Source organism: Cherax quadricarinatus, unplaced genomic scaffold (assembly GCF_038502225.1).
Source record: "Cherax quadricarinatus isolate ZL_2023a unplaced genomic scaffold, ASM3850222v1 Contig169, whole genome shotgun sequence".
Taxonomy (NCBI): domain Eukaryota; kingdom Metazoa; phylum Arthropoda; class Malacostraca; order Decapoda; family Parastacidae; genus Cherax; species Cherax quadricarinatus.
In genome coordinates, this window is record NW_027195195.1 from 125526 (window position 1) to 142146 (window position 16621).

At 46.5% G+C, this 16621-nt stretch overlaps 1 protein-coding gene across 1 annotated transcript in view; it reads left to right on the forward strand.

The window, feature by feature from the left end:
- LOC128703274 (low-density lipoprotein receptor-related protein 4) overlaps nucleotides 1-15833 on the forward strand; it is a 129747-nt gene extending 113914 nt beyond the window's left edge. The window contains exons 15-16 of the mRNA XM_070080138.1: nucleotides 231-565; nucleotides 11707-15833. Of these exons, the coding sequence (XP_069936239.1) occupies nucleotides 231-565; nucleotides 11707-11820 (449 nt within the window). The 3' untranslated portion in view covers nucleotides 11821-15833. The remainder of the gene's footprint in view (nucleotides 1-230; nucleotides 566-11706) is intronic.
- The last annotated feature ends 788 nt before the right edge of the window (nucleotides 15834-16621 follow it).

A 16621-nucleotide genomic window follows, 5' to 3' on the forward strand; every position in this document is an offset into this window, starting at 1 on the left:
GTAATTAACAGTTTCTATACTGTTTGTATTTTTTAATAATATTCTATGGTTTATTTTATTACAGGCTGTTTTGTATACACAAAGTTATGTCTGTTGTATACATAAATTATGTTAATCACATCCCTTGCTACACAAGTTCAATATTCAAAGATAACTAAATGTAATTCTTCTTAAAAAGTTAATCACATCTTTTAGCTCTAATGAAGGTACTTATATCTTCACATTTCCAGGACCATTCCTCAAGATACCTCTTGAGTCTGGGAGGAGCGATGAAAGCTCAAGAAAGCATTACGGTCACAAGAAGAACGGCGGAACGACTAGCGAGGACCCTCCTGGACTGATTCCCTTGTTGGCAGTGCTGGCTCTGGTGCTGGTGGTGTCAGTGCTGGCCATGATGGCTGTCGTTGCTTGGTGGAAATACAAGAAACAGACCAAAATGGTGGAAGGGCCCAAAGGAGGAGCTTTAACCTACACTAATCCCACGTACAGCGCCTCCAACTCTGATGTCAACACGGACCGCAAACCCTTCACTTGGAGACGCTTACACCACGAGGCCAACCATCAGGTGATGTCGCGGATGTCAGCTGTACGGGAGAGAATAGATGATTTACAATTATCAGTTTTATGATCATGTGTATGTGTGTGTGTGTGTGTGTGTGTGTGTGTGTGTGTGTGCACTCAATTATATGTTGTTAAAAGGGTCGAGTCACAGCTCTTGCCCCGCCTCTTCGCTGGTCGCTACTAGGTCCACTCTCTCTTGGCTCTAACAGCCTTGTCGTACCTATTCGAAAAGCTATCTTTAGATCTAGCCTCTGTTACTTCACTCTCCAGATTGTTTCACTTCCTGACAACCCTGTAACTGAAGAAATACTTCCTAACATTCCTCTGACTCATCTGAAGTTCAAACATCCAACTGGATCCCTTGTTCCTGTGTCCCATCAATTACACTCAGTATTGTATACGCTATTATCATGTCTCCCCTATCCCTCCTGTCCTCCAGTGTCATCAGGTTGCTTTCCCTTAACCTCTCCTCGTAGGACATACTCTTTAGTTCTTGGACCAGTCTTACCGTATTTCTTGACGTGTTTGACCAGTTGTGGGTTCCATACTGGTGCTGCATACTCCAATATGGGCTTTTAGGTTTGCCAGGCTCCCATAAGCTGCAGCAGTTATTTGGTTGATGTGCGCCTCAGGTAATGTGCTCGGTATGATGCTCACCCCAAGATCCTTGTGCTTGAGTGAGTTTTGCAGCCTTTGACCCCTAGGCTGTACTCCCCCTGAGGTGTTCTTTGCCCTTTCCCAAGCCTCATAACTTTGCTCGTGCTGGGGGTTAAACTCCAGGAGCAAGGTGCTGGGCCAGGCTTCCAGTGTGTCCAGATCTTCTTGTAGTCCTGCCTGATCCTCGTACATTTGTATTCTCCTCATTAACTTAACGTCGTCTGCAAACAGGAACACCTCCGAATCTGTCCCTCCGTCATGTCATTCACAGATACCTGAAACAGCACTGGACTTAGGACTGACCCTTGTGGAACCCCACTCGACACATACGTGTGTGTCAGTGCCTGTTTGTTAATAAAAATAATTCATGTTAAGCGCTAAACCCATGTAGGTCATTCAACGTAAGACGTGGTGGAGGCTCGATCATCCGTCTGCTGAGTGACGTGCGGACGTGCTTCTGTTCAGTACTCATCTGTATGTTGTCTTACCTGTTTGTAGTTACAGGAATTGAGCTCTGCACGTGCTGTGTACAGCTCTGCACATGCTGTGCACAGCTCTGCACATGTTGTGTACAGCTCTGCACATGCTGTGCACAGCTCTGCACATGCTGTGCACAGCTCTGCACATGCTGTGCACAGCTCTGCACATGCTGTGTACAGCTCTGCACATGCTGTGTACAGCTCTGCACATGCTGTGCACAGCTCTGCACATGCTGTGCACAGCTCTGCACATGCTGTGTACAGCTCTGCACATGCTGTGCACAGCTCTGCACACGCTGTGTACAGCTCTGCACATGCTGTGTACAGCTCTGCACACGCTGTGTACAGCTCTGCACACGCTGTGTACAGCTCTGCACACGCTGTGTACAGCTCTGCACACGCTGTGTACAGCTCTGCACACGCTGTGTACAGCTCTGCACATGCTGTGTACAGCTCTGCACACGCTGTGTACAGCTCTGCACATGCTGTGTACAGCTCTGCACATGCTGTGTACAGCTCTGCACATGCTGTGTAAAGCTCTGCACATGCTGTGTACAGCTCTGCACATGCTGTGTACAGCTCTGCACATGCTGTGTACAGCTCTGCACATGCTGTGTACAGCTCTGCACATGCTGTGTACAGCTCTGCACATGCTGTGTACAGCTCTGCACACGCTGTGTACAGCTCTGCACATGCTGTGTACAGCTCTGCACATGCTGTGTACAGCTCTGCACATGCTGTGTACAGCTCTGCACATGCTGTGTACAGCTCTGCACATGCTGTGTACAGCTCTGCACATGCTGTGTACAGCTCTGCACATGCTGTGTACAGCTCTGCACATGCTGTGTACAGCTCTGCACACGCTGTGTACAGCTCTGCACACGCTGTGTACAGCTCTGCACACGCTGTGTACAGCTCTGCACACGCTGTGTACAGCTCTGCACACGCTGTGTATAGCTCTGCACACGCTGTGTACAGCTCTGCACACGCTGTGTACAGCTCTGCACACGCTGTGTACAGCTCTGCACATGCTGTGTACAGCTCTGCACATGCTGTGTACAGCTCTGCACATGCTGTGTACAGCTCTGCACATGCTGTGTACAGCTCTGCACATGCTGTGTACAGCTCTGCACACGCTGTGTACAGCTCTGCACACGCTGTGTACAGCTCTGCACACGCTGTGTACAGCTCTGCACACGCTGTGTACAGCTCTGCACACGCTGTGTACAGCTCTGCACACGCTGTGTACAGCTCTGCACATGCTGTGTACAGCTCTGCACATGCTGTGTACAGCTCTGCACACGCTGTGTACAGCTCTGCACATGCTGTGTACAGCTCTGCACATGCTGTGTACAGCTCTGCACATGCTGTGCACAGCTCTGCACATGCTGTGTACAGCTCTGCACATGCTGTGTACAGCTCTGCACATGCTGTGTACAGCTCTGCACACGCTGTGTACAGCTCTGCACATGCTGTGTACAGCTCTGCACATGCTGTGTACAGCTCTGCACATGCTGTGTACAGCTCTGCACACGCTGTGTACAGCTCTGCACACGCTGTGTACAGCTCTGCACATGCTGTGTACAGCTCTGCACATGCTGTGTACAGCTCTGCACATGCTGTGTACAGCTCTGCACATGCTGTGTACAGCTCTGCACATGCTGTGTACAGCTCTGCACATGCTGTGTACAGCTCTGCACATGCTGTGTACAGCTCTGCACACGCTGTGTACAGCTCTGCACACGCTGTGTACAGCTCTGCACATGCTGTGTACAGCTCTGCACATGCTGTGTACAGCTCTGCACATGCTGTGTACAGCTCTGCACATGCTGTGTACAGCTCTGCACATGCTGTGTACAGCTCTGCACATGCTGTGTACAGCTCTGCACATGCTGTGCACAGCTCTGCACATGCTGTGCACAGCTCTGCACATGCTGTGTACAGCTCTGCACATGCTGTGTACAGCTCTGCACATGCTGTGTACAGCTCTGCACATGCTGTGTACAGCTCTGCACATGCTGTGTACAGCTCTGCACATGCTGTGTACAGCTCTGCACATGCTGTGTACAGCTCTGCACATACTGTGTACAGCTCTGCACATGCTGTGTACAGCTACGCTGTGTACAGCTCTGCACACGCTGTGTACAGCTCTGCACACGCTGTGTACAGCTCTGCACATGCTGTGTACAGCTCTGCACATGCTGTGTACAGCTCTGCACATGCTGTGTACAGCTCTGCACATGCTGTGTACAGCTCTGCACATGCTGTGCACAGCTCTGCACATGCTGTGTACAGCTCTGCACATGCTGTGCACAGCTCTGCACATGCTGTGTACAGCTCTGCACATGCTGTGTACAGCTCTGCACATGCTGTGTACAGCTCTGCACATGCTGTGTACAGCTCTGCACATGCTGTGTACAGCTCTGCACATGCTGTGTACAGCTCTGCACATGCTGTGTACAGCTCTGCACATGCTGTGTACAGCTCTGCACATACTGTGTACAGCTCTGCACATACTGTGTACAGCTCTGCACATGCTGTGTACAGATCTGCACATGCTGTGTACAGCTCTGCACATGCTGTGTACAGCTCTGCACATGCTGTGTACAGCTCTGCACATGCTGTGTACAGCTCTGCACATGCTGTGTACAGCTCTGCACATGCTGTGTACAGCTCTGCACATGCTGTGTACAGCTCTGCACATACTGTGTACAGCTCTGCACATGCTGTGTACAGCTCTGCACATGCTGTGTACAGCTCTGCACATGCTGTGTACAGCTCTGCACATGCTGTGTACAGCTCTGCACATGCTGTGTACAGCTCTGCACATGCTGTGTACAGCTCTGCACATGCCGTGTACAGCTCTGCACATGCTGTGTACAGCTCTGCACATACTGTGTACAGCTCTGCACATGCTGTGTACAGCTCTGCACATGCTGTGTACAGCTCTGCACATACTGTGTACAGCTCTGCACATGCTGTGTACAGCTCTGCACATGCTGTGTACAGCTCTGCACATGCTGTGTACAGCTCTGCACATACTGTGTACAGCTCTGCACATGCTGTGTACAGCTCTGCACGTACTGTGTACAGCTCTGCACATACTGTGTACAGCTCTGCACATGCTGTGTACAGCTCTGCACATGCTGTGTACAGCTCTGCACATGCTGTGTACAGCTCTGCACATGCTGTGTACAGCTCTGCATTTATCATCAACAATTTTAAATCATATATTTATAAATGTTAATTAGTTTGTTTTGTTTGTATTTTGTAATATTTCCCCCCCCCCTGTAGTTATGTATATAATAGGTAAAACTTGCGATTTTGGCTTAAATAGCAACGCTCTTCTTGCCGAATAAGGCAAGCAAAAATTTGTGTATGCAATAATTTCGCAAAAAATATTCTGAACCTTACGGAAAAAATATATTTCATTGTGTTTGTTTATTATTAAATTATTGTAAACTGGCCTACAATATATTTAGTTAGATTAGGCTAAATTAAATTATAATAAGGATAGGTAAGTTTTCTAAGGTTCTTTTGGTACAAAATTATTAACTTTTACATAAACATAAATTAAAAAAATATATCTTTAAACGTATAAAAGAAAATTCTTGAAAGGATTTAATTTTAAATGAGTTCTTGCTATCTGACCAATTTTACCTATTCGGCACGATCCTACAAACAACATTAGCCTAACAAACTAGGTTTGTTTCATGTTGCGAGGACACTCGTGGTAATGTATGCTCATGGAAACAAACCTAGTTTGCTAGGTTCATGTTGTTTGTAGGATCGATGGCTTAGATGGTACATGTATACTGTGTGGCCTCTTGAGGCTGGACAATATGTCGTGGGGTCGAATCCTGTCCCGCCGAAGTCGAATCGAATCGAATCGAGGACGACGAGAGCTGTCGTAAGATAAGGAAGGATAAGGAAGGATGGAAATAACTGGAGAAGGATGGGAAGGAGGGGAAGAGGAGGAATCAAGGCACGTGGCCCAACCACTTTGGGACATGTGGTATTGAAGTACTAGAGGCGTAGATGGAGATGTATTTCAGAAATACTGACGAAGACGATGTAGAAGGCAACAGGAACTCAGCAGGTGCTGGCTGCATCTTGCTGGATGGATGATTAATGCAACTTGAATGATGATAGACGGCTGCAGGCGACATGGAAGGAACTCATCGTTGATTGGTCAGTTCATTGAGGTTTGGTGTTTACCTGGAGTCATGGCGTTGTTTTACGATTCAGTTCCGTTTTCAAGACGTTTAAAAGGATAGGATAGGATAGGACTCACAGGTAAGTACCCACGAGGGGCGAGGGGCAAGTGGGGACAGTGCGAAGAATAGACGGTGAGAGGAATGTCTTGAGTCGAAGAGAGAAGAGTCAGGACTAGACCCAACTGCTAAGCCACAATAACGATAACAAAAGACGATGTAGATACAACAGGAGCTCTGCAGGCACTGACTGCAACTTGCTGGACGAAAAATTGCTGCATCTTGATGTTGATTGGCGGCTGGCAGGAGCTGGAGGAGTGGTCAAGGGAGGCAAGCTTCTTGATTGGTCAGGTGTCTTTTATATGTGTGTCTGGAGTTACTTCGTTTCTTTCGTGAAGGAGGCATTCCTTATGTTGTGCAGTTTTTGGATGGAAACGATCTGTAGTCTTGTAATCTTAGGTCGAAATGCTGGGTTGGCTAGTAACTGGTCAAAGGTCATCTGGAGAGTAGTGATGGAGCAGTGGGATCCTTTACGGTTTGTAAACTTGACTCTACTGTCGATTATTTTCTTGTACAAAGTGTCGACATCCATGTTAGGTTCTTGGTCAGGAGTCGTATAAAAAGTTATATCTTTCCAGTGCAGGTATTGATCTTGATGTTGGTCTTCTATATTAATACGTCGAGAGATAGCTGGAGAGGTTTTTGTTGGTGGTTGCCGCATTGAAGGTTCTTTCAATGTTGGTGTCTCCGCTAGAGAGTGTGTAGAAGACTGTGGGAGAATTGTGGCTTCTGATTGGTCCATATGAGTAGTGGTGGGTGGAGGTGAAGGAGGTACGCCGCCACGACGAGCCAATCGACGAGCAGGAGGCGATCGACGAATAGGAGGCCTTGTTGGAGTGACGTCACTAGGTGTTGGTGGTGTTGGAGCTGCTGATGCAGAAGTGTTGATTAGATCCTTGGTAAATTTGAGTATTTCTTCCGAAGGTGGAGATGCTGGGAATATAAATGATGGCATATTATTTAGTGCAAATAACTCGTTGATGGTAGAGTTAAAAGATCCAGGTACAGCCATATTCTGCATGTGAGCGTATAGTAGACAGTAGTGGATCTTGGTTACGTCACAAGCTGGAGGAGTGATGATGGTGGAGGCTGGCTGAGTAGTAGCTTGAAGTAATTTCGTAGTATTAGCTTGGATCTTTGCAATTGCTGCATACGTTGGTGTGTTGCTAGTAGGTTTTTTCTTTGCTGCTTCTTGTGTTTTCTTCACAATATCCTTACGTGTAGGACATTTTGCTGCCAGTGTATGGTGGTCGTTACTTTTACAGTTTAAGCACGATGGTTGTGGTGGAGTAGCAATGGTGCAGGAACTGAAGGTGTGTCCCTCACTACCACATGTAGTGCAGAACTTCTTCTCTTTTACTGGACATGCTTTGGTGGTGTGATGGTAAGAATAACAGTTCCAGCAGTGTTGGATGTACTGATATCTTTCTGCTTCGATGTAAGTTGGACTGATGAAGTAGTAATAAACAGCAAGACCTTCGTTCAGAGCAGTGGCAGCCATGTTAACGTCAGTGAAGGTGACCTTGAGCATGGACGATGCATTCGGGATTTTTGTGATGCTGTCAACAGTAGCCCAAGTATTTTGCGTCTCGATGGATGTCTTGAGTTCTGCAGGTGATTGAGACGTCAGAATCTTGTCTAGTTTTTTAAGGAATACTGATTTCCTGGCCTTGAGGGCAGGAGATGACATAACAGTAAACCCTTGAGCAGTAAGTGTAGTGGTGGCATCTGTAGTGAGTAGCTTCTCTGCTTCAGCATCATCGTGACACACAACAATGAATGCTTCTTTCAGAGACAAAATGGTGTTGAATTTAACTTTCAGTGTTCCTTGAACAACAGTTGCAAGAGCAATCTTCGTTGAATCATCAACGGTACCACTTGTTGGCTTGATCTTGACACGATTTGCGTAGCTCATCGTGCAAGTCAAGGTGAAGACAACGCTGGTAAAGGTTCCCCTCCCCAACGGGGATCGTAGGGAGACTGAGTAAGTAAGGAGAGCTGCTATGACCTGCCAGGGCAAGAGTCAAGAGCAGAGTGTCCTCGTCTATCTGACGTTTAAAACGTTGTAGAGGGAGCAAATTTATACGTGTCAGCAAGTGTTTTTGGCTGGAATCTTCTGCTTCTAGTTGGTCTACAATGGCCTTTAGAATAGTAGAAAGTTCAATTGTACGAAGAGTTCCAGCTGAGCAGGAAGAATCGATGGTAAACTTGACTTTCTTTTCGATGAGATGAGAATAAAGTTCATGAAGCAGCATGTCTTGGTGATATTTTGCTGTAGTGTAGAAGTTGATTCCAGTCCATGAAGTATAATTTTTAGTATCCTCATCTTTATCATGTCGAGAGTCGTGAGATGATGATTTTTTTGCTTTTTTTTCTTTCTTGTTAGGTATTGTTGAAGGAGGAAGTGAATATTTGTTGTCAACTTCAGCAGACAAATAGGAAGATGTTTCTGGTGGCAAGGCTTCTGATTGGTCGGTTTCAATGAGGAGTGGTGGCGTTGAAGGCTTCTCATTGGACGTTGTTGGAGTGACGTCACTAGTTGTTGGTGGTGTTGGAGTGACGTCACTAGTTGTTGGTGGTGTTGGAGTGACGTCACTAGTTGTTGGTGGTGTTGGAGTGATGTCACTAGTTGTTGGTGGTGTTGGAGCTACTGTAGCTGAGGTGCTGATTAAGTCCATGGTGAATTTTAGAATTTCTTCAGAAGGTGGAGATGCTGGAAATATGAATGATGGCATGTTATTTAATGCAAATAACTCGTTGATGGTAGAATTAAAGGATCCAGGTACAGCCATGTTCTGTATGTGAGCGTATAGTAAACAATAGTGGAACTTCGTTACGTCACATGTTGGAGGAGTGATGATGGTGGAGGCGGGCTGAGTAGATGCTTGAAGTAATTTTGTAGTGTCTGCTTGCAACTTTGCAATTCCTGCATACGTTGGTGTGTTGTTAGTAGGATTTTTCTTTGCTGCATCTTGTGTTTTCTTCATAATATCCTTTCTTGTAGGACATTTTGCTGCCAGAGTATGGTGATCATTACTTTTACAGTTTAAACACGCTGGTTGTGTTGGAGCAGCAGCGGTGCAGGAACTGAAGGTGTGTCCCTCACTACCACATGTAGTGCAGAACTTCTCGTCTTTTACTGGACATGCTTTGGTGGTGTGATGATAAGAATAACAGTTCCAGCAATGTTGGATGTAGTGGTATCTCTCTGCTTCTATGTAGGTGGGACTGATGTAGTGGTAGTAGACAGCTAGACCTTCGTTCAGAGCAAATATATATACACACACACACACACACACACACACAGGGTCTAGTAGCAACCGGTGAAGAGGCGGGGCCAGGAGCTAGGACTCGACCCCTGCAACCACAAATAGGTGAGTACAAATAGGTGAGTACACACACACACACACACGCACGCACGCATATACTACAGGCCTAGTGTCTAATCGACATGCCTAGGACAAAATGGTAACTAACACACACACACTCACACACACACACACACACACCCACACACACACACACACACACACACACACACACACACACACACACACACACACACACACACACACAAATCGATATATATATATATATATATATATATATATATATATATATATATATATATATATATATATATATTTATATATATATATATATATATATATATATATATATTGCAAAACAACCACTGTGAAAGAATAGTGAAATTCATTGTCAAGGAAGTAGTTCCTTGACAATGTGAGTAGTCACGAAAGCGCTTGGAATTTCACTATTCTTTCACAGTGGTTGTTTTGCATATTTTAAAATCACCTGTTTACTTTGATCTTATTGTAAATATATGTATATATATATATATATATATATATATATATATATATATATATATATATATATATATATATATATATATATATAGATAGATCGATAGACATATTATATTATAAATTCTTAAGAACAACTTGCATCCTGAGTCTTTTCAGGGCATTCGGTAGGACAGATAAATTTTCAATATATGGCAGGACAAGCACATTCTTGTTATGAGGGTCACTGTTGTATTTGCTCTGATACATACATAAGGCCTGACCGCATGCCTGTGCTTTACGTTCTGAAGGACTGACCATCTCATTTTTAGAAACTTTTCATATTGTTTCTCTGTGCGTCACGATGTGCTCCTGGTGTGTTCCAGGTTGTAAACAGGTTATTTGATAATCTCGTCCACAAGCGTTTTCGTGTTCTCTGAGCAGCAGCTTCAGGAGAAAGTTGTAAAGGCGTGATGGCTCTTGGACCCAGTTTTTAACTTTAATGTGATGTAAATGATTTCGAAAAACGTCGACTCCTGGCTGAGGGACTGACTACCTCAAACTCCTGCCCATCTTTCCACCGTTCTTCTCTGTCCTGGACTGAAGAAGCCACTTGCTTCATTTTTTAATATTCAGTGTGCTGAGCTGAATTGCCTTTATCGTACTGACGTTTCAGCTGTCTCGCTGTTTATCTCGTTCCAAGCCTTCCATCGCTCGTATGTTGAAGATATATTTGCGGACGTCTATATTTTGTTTGTGTGTTAAGTTCAGAGCACAACACTACCTGTTGCTCCACAGACTCTGCCACTCCCTACGAGCCCCGTGAGGGCGGGGAATGGGGCTAGGTTTTAGGGACAACTGTCTCAGAAGAAGAGGTACATGTGCCTCTTCCCATGGGAAGACATTTTGAATGTCAACGACACTTCCCCAATGGGAAGCCCCGGTCTAGATCTACCAACTGGTAGAGACCCGGGCAGGCCATACCGTCGAATCTCAAGAAGGTGGGAAGTTATCCTCTTAGAGGTCCCCAACCTGCTGCCCGTGGATCGCATGTGGCTCTTATATATAGTAAATGGATGCGGCCCTCACATGAAATTATAAATTCACTTTTGTGTAGGTTTCACATTGCATAGTGTCAACAAAACCGTGCAGCCCTCGTCACACATTTGACCATCACATGTGGCGGACTTGTTTAGGAAAGTTGAGGACCACTGCTACGGAGTCTGTATTATCCAGAATCCTGCCTACCAGCCTTCGTCTGCTTCAAATCCCTCGTCTGACACCAGTATACTTCTACTACTACTACTACTTCCACCGATAGCCTTACCTCTACCACTACTACTACAGCTACTACTTCCACTACCTGCCTTACTTCTACTACCACAACTACTACTCCCACTTCTCTTGTCTCGTCCCTGCCAGCCGGCCTATAAATACTCCCTCCTCTCCTTTCTGTCAGTGTGACTTTGTAAATGGTCCAAGTCGGACCGAAACGTCGTCGTAAGATTCTCTCTCAAATGTACGGGTTATTTGTATATGAGCGCCAATCTTCATGGCTGTGCTTCAGAGTCAAGACTACGGCGTTCTTCACCAACTCCAAGGCTGAGGGACTCATTACCTCATCTTTTGTATATTGTTTTACAGTTTTCCTATTATGTCCTTGAATTTGTATTGATAAAGCCACTGGATGGCGAAACATCTACAAATACTCAAGTTTTACACATTTGTCTAATTCTTCAACTATGTTATCAAGTTTTAGACAGTGGTCGTTCTTGTCGTTGTTCTGTTATTTCTTGTTCTTCGCGGTTTTTAGGCTTTAAGGCTTGAATGTGTAAGCATAGACATGTTTATTCTAATTGCGGATTAAAAGAAATTGTGGAGTTTAGGAGATAAATACAAATTGTGTAACATTAAATTCTTCTCCCTCAGGGTCGAATGTTTGAGGAGAAGGGCGAGGTGGCAGCACTGATCAGTGAAGGTAGCAGTGTTGAACACGAGAGTCCCCCACCCACGCCGCCCACACGCCCAGATCCAGTCACTTAACCATACCTTCGACTGGCCTGGTGTGTGCCAGGCTGCCCACACTTAACTACCTGATGCAACCCACATGAAACTCCCGGGGGAAATTTCCCAAACCACCACATCCTCCTCTTCTTCCTCCTCCTCTTCATCTCCTGCAGCTCACCTGCCTGGCAAGAGATCCCACAGAGGTGACACCTGTCTCTCTCTTTAACACTCTACCCTCGCCTCGGCCACTACACTCACAGGAGAGAGGTAGACCCCTTCCTCACCACAACGCCCATCACTTGCACAAGCTACAAGTAGCCCCCATCACCTCTACGCCCATCACTGCACAAGCAAACCCTCCACACCCACGCCCATCACTGCACAATCACATATGCTAGAATTACTCCCCAGCACCCAGCTCATCCCATAGGCTACAAATTGCTCCCAAAACCCACTACCTCGCAAAGGCTACAGGTAGCCCCCCAGCACCCCACATAAGATATAGGTAGCCCTCAAAACAGTGCAGAGGCTACAAGTAGCCCCAGCACCTAGAATTTGCAGATAGGCTACAGGTATCATCAGCACTCACCACTTCTCGTTAATCAGATGTAGCTCCCAGCATCTACTACACCTCCAGCACCCGAAACAACACAGGCAATATGCAGACACCACAACCTACTACTCCCACATAGGCTACAGGTAGCCTTCAGCTTGAGGCAGGCCCTTCCACCTTACATAAACTACAGGTAGCAATAAGAGCCCCAAACTTATCACACAAGCTCTACGTAGCCCCCAAAAAAACACAAGCTACAAATAGCCCAAAGCACTCTCCACCCAACATAAACTGTAGGTAGCCCTCTGTACCCAAAACCCTGCACAGGCTACATGTAGCCCACGATACACATCACCCCAACGCAGGTTACATCTAGCCCAAACAAAGCACCATACAGGCTATTAGTAGACCCCCTTAACAGAGCTTCACACCCCCTTTCAAGAAGCCTAGAAACCAGCCCCCCCTCTCACACAGGCTACAGGTAGCCCCCCTAGCACCCAACACCCTACATAAGTAGCCACCAGTACCCAGAAACAGTCCCAGGTGGCCTCCAATACCTCACAAAAGTAGCCCCCAGGAACAACCACCTCGCACAGGCTACAGGTAGCCCCAAGCACCTTACACAGGCTACTTTAAATCACAGAGCCCACACTTGCTACAGAAAGCCCCGTGCACCTTCGGTATAGGCTACAGGTAGTCCCAGCACTCCTTATAGGTAGTCCCTAGTTTTAAAAATTCCAAGTAGGCTACAAGTAGCTCCAAAGACTACCACCCACTTTATACAGGCTACAGGTAGCCTCTAGCACCAGTCACCTCAATACAGACTATTGTTGCCCCAGACTACCATTCCATGAAGGCTACAGGTAGTCTTCACTGATCTGTTGCTGAACTACACACGCTATAAATAGCCCCAGCACCATATAGAAGCTATAGGTATACCCAGCACCATTACCATATAGAAGCAGTAGGTAGCCCCAAGACACCACCCTCACCCTCCTTCATAAGTAGCCTCCAACATTTACTACTCTATATAGGCTTCAGGTACCGCCTATCACTCACCATTCCATGCGGGCTACATATAGCCCCCTCAACATTCCCATACTTCCCCTTTAAAGTAGCCCCAGCATTCATTATCCTATACACACCACCAGTAGCCTCTAGCAACTTCCTTCTCCTCCTCCTCCTCCTCCCTTCCTTCCCGTCCAGACAGGTTACAGATAGCCCGTAGCATTTCCCCTCATGTACCCTATACAGGCTATAGGCAGCTCCAAGCATATTCCATAAAATGCATGGCTACAAGTAGCCTGCAGTACCCTTCTCCCATATACGTAGCCCAAAGCTCCCTCCACATAGGTAACCTCCCCTGCTTTCACCCCACCACACAGGCTACAGGTAGCCCCCAGCACTCTCTACCCCCCTTAGACAGACTACAAGAAACTCCCTACACCCGTTACCCCTACACAGGCTACAGGTAGCCCAGTTCTCACTACCCCACATAGGCTACAGGAAAAGCACCCCTCATCATCCCACATATTAATATCACAGTTTTCATCACTGAAGAGGGTGCTGGTAGTCCCCAGAAATAGCAAGACAGGCTACAGGTAGCCTTAAGCAATCCACTACCCTTTGACAGTTAATAGGTAGCCCCGGAATCCACCTCCCCACACTGGCTACAGGTAGCCCCTAGCACTTATTACCCTGCATAGGCTATAGATAGCATCCAGCACCCTACTCAGGTCTCAGGCAGCTCCTGGCCCTCATTATCCCAGCCACTCAAACTGGCTACTGGTAGCCTCCATCACCCACCACTCCACGCAGGCTACAGGTAGTCCTTGGCACTCGGCACCTCTTACCGCCTTCAGCACCCACCATCCTACACAGCCTACAAGTAGCCCTTAGCACCATCCATCCCACACAGGTTACAAGTAGCCCCAGCACCAGCCACCCCACACAGGCTACAAGTAGCCCCAGCACCAACCATCCCACACAGGTTACAAGTAGCCCCAGCTGCAACCATCCCACACAGGTTACAAGTAGCCCCAGCACTAACCATTCCACACAGGTTACAAGTAGCCTCAGCACCAACCATCCCACACAGGTTACAAGTAGCCCCAGCACCAACCATCCCACACAGGCTTCAAGTAGCCCCAGCACCAGCCATCCCACACAGGCTTCAAGTAGCCCCCAGCACCAGCCATCCCACACAAGCTACAAGTAGCCCCCAGCACCCATCAACTTGGAGCCCTCAAATATACAACAGTAAGCTTCTTCCCCAACCCCCATGACTATGTTTCCTGCTACAAACGGACCTTATGGGTGTTTCTGCGGCCGCTGCTGCGCGCCGCTGGTGGCCCGTTAAAGAACAGAATTACATTGCCATCAGCGAAGACAATTTCTCATCTCTACTAAATATCTGAGCTTCTGGTTAATATGAGCAGCAATAATGCTTACCACGGCTCCACACAGCCTTGTCTGCTGCACAAACCAGCCTTTGTCTACCACTCTCTGAACCATTCCTGCAATTTCCATTCCCCTAGCAGTTTGACCTGATCCGGCGCCTTCTACGACCTTTCCAGGTACAGTGCTCCGATATGGAACGAGGGTGACCAAAGTAAGCTTGCAGCTGCTCAGTAGTAAGATATTTTGTAAGTTTGAGATTTTGACCACCACCGGTGATATTGTCTAGTATTCAGTATCTTTAATATATTTAATATAAATCTCTTTACAACAGCAGGCGAAAATTTTGATTGATGATGCACTCTGAATGTTAAATGAGTTAGCGATGAATGAAGGAGATAGCTTTAAGACGTAGGGAATCGATGTAAAAATCTCAGCAATATCCACCAAAGACCATCATCATAACTGCTCTAGAGACCCCCAAGACTCTTAACCAAGATAATCAGCGCTGAACGGTCAAGCTTTCAATACTTAGCACACACAAGCTTTTACAATCTTCGTAGCGTCCAAATTTAACTCTTCAACACTTCGAAGTATTATGAGCTTTGTCTTTGTTAACCTGCTGGCGAGAGCTCGGCTAGTGACGATGACAATATATGTGTAACCTGCTGCGGCAGACTGCACTACAGGTCCTCCAGGACCTGTAGTGCAGTCTTTAAGGACTTTTAAGGGCCTGTAGCACAGTCTTTAAGGACCATAGTGGACCTGTAGTACTGTCTTTAAGGACTTTCGAGGACCTGTAGTACTGTCTTTAAGAGTAGTGTAAGAGAAGGCAGTGTCAGCAGTGTCAGCAGTGTACGAAGTGTCAGCTCTCAGCTCACATCTTTAAGGTAACATGACAATCAATGAAAAACAATATTAAGAAAACTTCTCGGATGCTCCTTCCTAAAGTATATCTGAGATAATTGTTTATTTTGGAACTTAACTGTGATGGAACAACATGGCTGGGGAGAATAACTGTGATGGAACAACATGGCTGGGGAGAATAACTGTGATGGAACAACATGGCTGGGGAGAATAACTGTGATGGAACAACATGGCTGGGGAGAATAACTGTGATGGAACAACATGGCTGGGGAGAATAACTGTGATGGAACAACATGGCTGGGGAGAATAACTGTGACGGAACAACATGGCTGGGGAGAATAACTGTGATGGAACAACATGGCTGGGGAGAATGTGATGGAACAACATGGCTGGGGAGAATAAATGTGACGGAACAACATGGCTGGGGAGAATAACTGTGATGGAACAAAATGGCTGGGGAGAATAACTGTGATGGAACAACATGGCTGGGGAGAATAACTGTGATGGAACAACATGGCTGGGGAGAATAACTGTGATGGAACAACATGGCTGGGGAGAATAACTGTGATGGAACAACATGGCTGGGGAGAATAAATGTGACGGAACAACATGGCTGGGGAGAATAACTGTGATGGAACAACATGGCTGGAGAGAATCTGTGATGGAACAACATGGCTGGGGAGAATAACTGTGAGGGAACAACATGGCTGGGGAGAATAACTGTGATGGAACAACATGGCTGGGGAGATTAACTGTGACGGAACAACATGGCTGGGGAGAATAACTGTGATGGAACAACATGGCTGGGGAGAATAACTGTGATGGAACAACATGGCTGGGGAGAATAACTGTGATGGAACAACATGGCTGGGGAGAATAACTGTGAGGGAACAACATGGCTGGGGAGAATAACTGTGATGGAACAACATGGCTGGAGAGAATCTGTGATGGAACAACATGGCTGGGGAGAATAACTGTGAGGGAACAACATGGCTGGGGAGAATAACTGTGAGGGAACAA